At 46.1% G+C, this 3,629-nt stretch overlaps 1 protein-coding gene across 1 annotated transcript; it reads right to left on the reverse strand.

Annotated features, from left to right (window-relative positions):
* Window positions 1-277: 277 nt before the first annotated feature.
* On the reverse strand, window positions 278-1,746 carry LOC109754117 (uncharacterized). Its single transcript, XM_020313044.1, has 3 exons — window positions 1,669-1,746; window positions 1,430-1,576; window positions 278-958 (listed from the first exon to the last, which is right to left on the reverse strand). The coding sequence occupies exons 1-3, from the start codon at window positions 1,744-1,746 to the stop codon at window positions 278-280; spliced, it is 906 nt and encodes a 301-aa protein (XP_020168633.1).
* Between the last annotated feature and the right edge of the window lie 1,883 nt (window positions 1,747-3,629).

Below are 3,629 nucleotides of genomic sequence, written 5' to 3' on the forward strand. Positions count from 1 at the left end.
CAAGAGGAGATATAATTTGAGCATTATCTAAATAACATAGCATACATACTGGAGTTCAACATAACCATAGATTCTTAGAGCCATAATTACTAGATTCTTACAACATTAGCTAAAGACCATAGCATAGTGGAGTTCAACATTGTTCACAACTACTACATCCATACATTACACTTAACTAAACCACCCTTCACAAAAGATTAGCAAAGCCTTCTATCAAAGCAACTTATATCATGATAGGTATGCTCTGCTTCATCTACCCAGATCATCTTCATCTACCTCATTCCTTCAAGATGTCATGGATCAACTTCAACTCCTCTTTCCTCTTCTCCAGTGACTTCAACTCAACAGCAAGCTGGAGCTTTACCTCATCCATGCGTTTTATCAGATTCTCATGTCCCCTCTTGAGATCATACATGTGAAGGTTCAACTGCACATTCTCTTCTGTGACTTTTTCCAAAGACTTGGTGAGCTCATCAACCTGGATCTTTAAATTGTTGTTGCCTTCAGCTAGCTTTTCCTTCTCTTTCAAATGATTCATCTTCATGTTCCTAATGACAGTGCCTTGAGCTTCTACCAGGTTCATCAGCACTTTGTACTTCTCTTTCATCTTGAAGTTCTCTGCCTCTTTCTTCTCCATCTCATTCTTCATGGCAGCCACAACTGCTGCACTGGCTCTCTCATCTCTCTTCTCCTTAGCTTGCAGAGAGCTGAAATCCAACACCCTGTCCTCCTGGGCACTGAGAAGTTGATGGACATCTTCAACTAGTTTGTCATAGTTGGCATCCAGATTCCTTTTCTCTTCTTTAAGGTGGTGGATAGTAAGTGAACTTTCCAGGTTATCCTTCCTCCTAGCAGTCCTGCTGTCTTCAAACATTTCCCAAAGCTTCAACAATGCATTTTGCATTGTGGGAGGCCACTCTGGGTCAACCCAAGCAAGGAAACCACAATTGACAGCTTCCTGCAATATAGCAAACACTTATATTGTTACTCTCTGAAGAATTACCATTATGAAAGGGCACTTTTAAAAAATGAACTAACAACTGCAGAACTACAACCTATACATGTGGCCAACTAAACAATGCTACTTCAACTGCAACCTATACTGCCTCAATTAAAATTTAGCAACTACACTGCCTCAATCAACTAACAATTTGCTTCATCATCAGTACTAGTGAACACAGCCAACTAAGCTGCTGCCCATATACATATTACAGTGAACATAAGCATCAAAACCATAATCATCAGAACTACTAATAAATAACTAAACCATAAATATATTACAGTGAACAAAGCCAACTAAGCTATTGCAGTGAGCATCAGTACTAGAAGCATCAAAACTACTAAGTGGTAAACTATGTGCTTCATCATCAGTACTAGTAACTATATTACAACTATATTACAGTGAACATAAATAGAGCATGAATCTTACAGGCTGAGCACAAACTAGAAACCTCCTGCCCGTCTCAAATGATTCAAAAGCTACACGGCGCTCAGTTGGCAGCCGATGCTCCACGCAGAGCCCCTCTGGTGCATTCTCCAAGCCATTGTAGTCTTGGTCTTCAATGCTAGCAGGAATCTACAGAGAGCAAATCCTCAAATCAGAAAACCAGATCATCAAATCCGCAAATCCCCAAATCACCTAACCCTAACCCTAGCTCTACCACTTACCTGATAATGCATCCCGTCGTCGGAGGAGGAGATCTGCAGGCCGGACAAGTCGTCGCTGCTCTCATCCTCGAAGACCATGGCGCGGCGGCGGTGGCGGACGCGGCGGTCTGCGCGGCGAGCGGCGGCGGCGGCGGCTGGAGAGACGAGGGCGATGAGGCGAGGAGAGTGACAGAGTGCGGCTGGCTCCGGTTGGGTTCGACCGGACCCGGCTACATGGAGCGACCGAGACGGGTGCGAGAGTTACCGAGCGGGTGCGCGCGGGTAGGCCACCGTGGCAACTGACAAGTGGGCCGGGTCGGTCAGATACATGGTCAATACGAGCTTATACGGCTGTCAGACCGTTTTGCAACACTTAGGCTTAGAGTTGGCACTGCATGGCAAAAAAAATGACTACTGGTACTGATTCGTCACAACGTACCGAAGTATGGTAGTGCCTTGCAATTAACTCGGCCCAGCCTATGGTAGTGCAAATGAAAGCTGACCGACCCTCGCTCGAAGGCCAGTACGTGCGGGCAGGCGTGTATCCTGCCTGCATGCAGCTGGCGGGCGAGCGACAGGGCCTGGCCTCGCTTGGCCGCTTCCATTCTGTCCGTGTGCGCCGAGCCGAGCCGCGCAACGACGGCGAGGACACGCACCGATGCGAACGGACGCAGCCTCGCGTGGCATGGCTACACGGGTTTCGGTACAATGATTGGCGATTTTCGCTTGCCGCGGCACTGTAGAAAGAAATCAGGTGTCTGCAATGCATGCATGCACGGCGCAGGCTGCAGACGAGGGGCTGCGGCTGCGACCGGCTCGCTCTACTGCACAGAGAGGGTCAGAGGGCAGTGACTGTAGCATGCAGAGTAGGTATATGCCGCGTGCGTCTTGTACGAATATGGTACTCGGAATTCCGTCGGGATCGGGGAGAGGCAGCTTTCTGTCGTGCCGCTGCAGCTTTGCGCTGCCGTTCGTTCAAAGTAATACTGTGGTAAGCTGGTTTGTTCGCCGAGGATAAAAGTTTGAACCGTTTTGAGGAGATTGCAAGAGCAAGAAGCCTTCAATCTCTTGGAAAACACACTTATGAAGTTATGAACCGGAGTGGATAGCATTTGACTGGTTATTTTGTAGCCCGAACTTGGAACTTGCCCGGCATTGTGCACGTGCTTCGCTGCTTCGCTGCTTCAACGTACAATACTGAACTAGACACCATAGTCATATACAGATTATAAGCTGGTTCATCGCCGGCGAGTGTGTCATATCTGTGGTCTGGATGCCAGTCTCTTTGTAGTGCCGGTGCTAGTGTGCTGCAATATGACTGTAAATCTGTTGAAGTGTTGATCTCCTCTGAGGAAAATCAAGTAAACCTGTTGATTCTTGTTTGAAAAAAAAAGGAGTAAACCTGTTGATTGATCAAAATCGCCGCTGAACGACAGTCTGAGTACTGGGGGTAGCTACTAGAGAACAATTAGTCAGGTTAGGTCAACTGGGTCTGGGTTGAACCCATCGTCGAACTTCCTCAAAAAGGAAAAATCATCGAAGCACGAGCAACGCCCATGAAAAATATCTGTAAATCCATACAAGCTCGCATTCTTGTAACTGAGACCTTGCGAGAGCTTTTTTTAGCAGTGCGAGACGGAGCTGCGTCTCGCCTCTGGCGAGCGCACTATAGGGCCGGGTCATTACTGTAGCAGCCACGCGAGTATCCCTGTGTGGTTTCTATCGGTTATTTCACTGTTTGCGGTCCTCTTCAGTTTTTTTTCCGGTTTTAGTTGTTTCTTTAACGGTTTTCTCTGGCTTTCTTCGGTTTTCTAAAAAAACATTTGTTTTTATTTTCCCCTTTTCCCATTTTTGTCAACACATGTGTACATTTTTTGTTTTTTCTTATACATCAGAAAAAATTGTGCATGTTTAATTTTTTTTCTAATACACGATTAATATTTCTCCAAATATATACATTTCGGTGTTAATTTTTTCTATAC

The sequence above is a fragment of the Aegilops tauschii genome, chromosome 5 (assembly GCF_002575655.3).
Source record: "Aegilops tauschii subsp. strangulata cultivar AL8/78 chromosome 5, Aet v6.0, whole genome shotgun sequence".
Taxonomy (NCBI): domain Eukaryota; kingdom Viridiplantae; phylum Streptophyta; class Magnoliopsida; order Poales; family Poaceae; genus Aegilops; species Aegilops tauschii.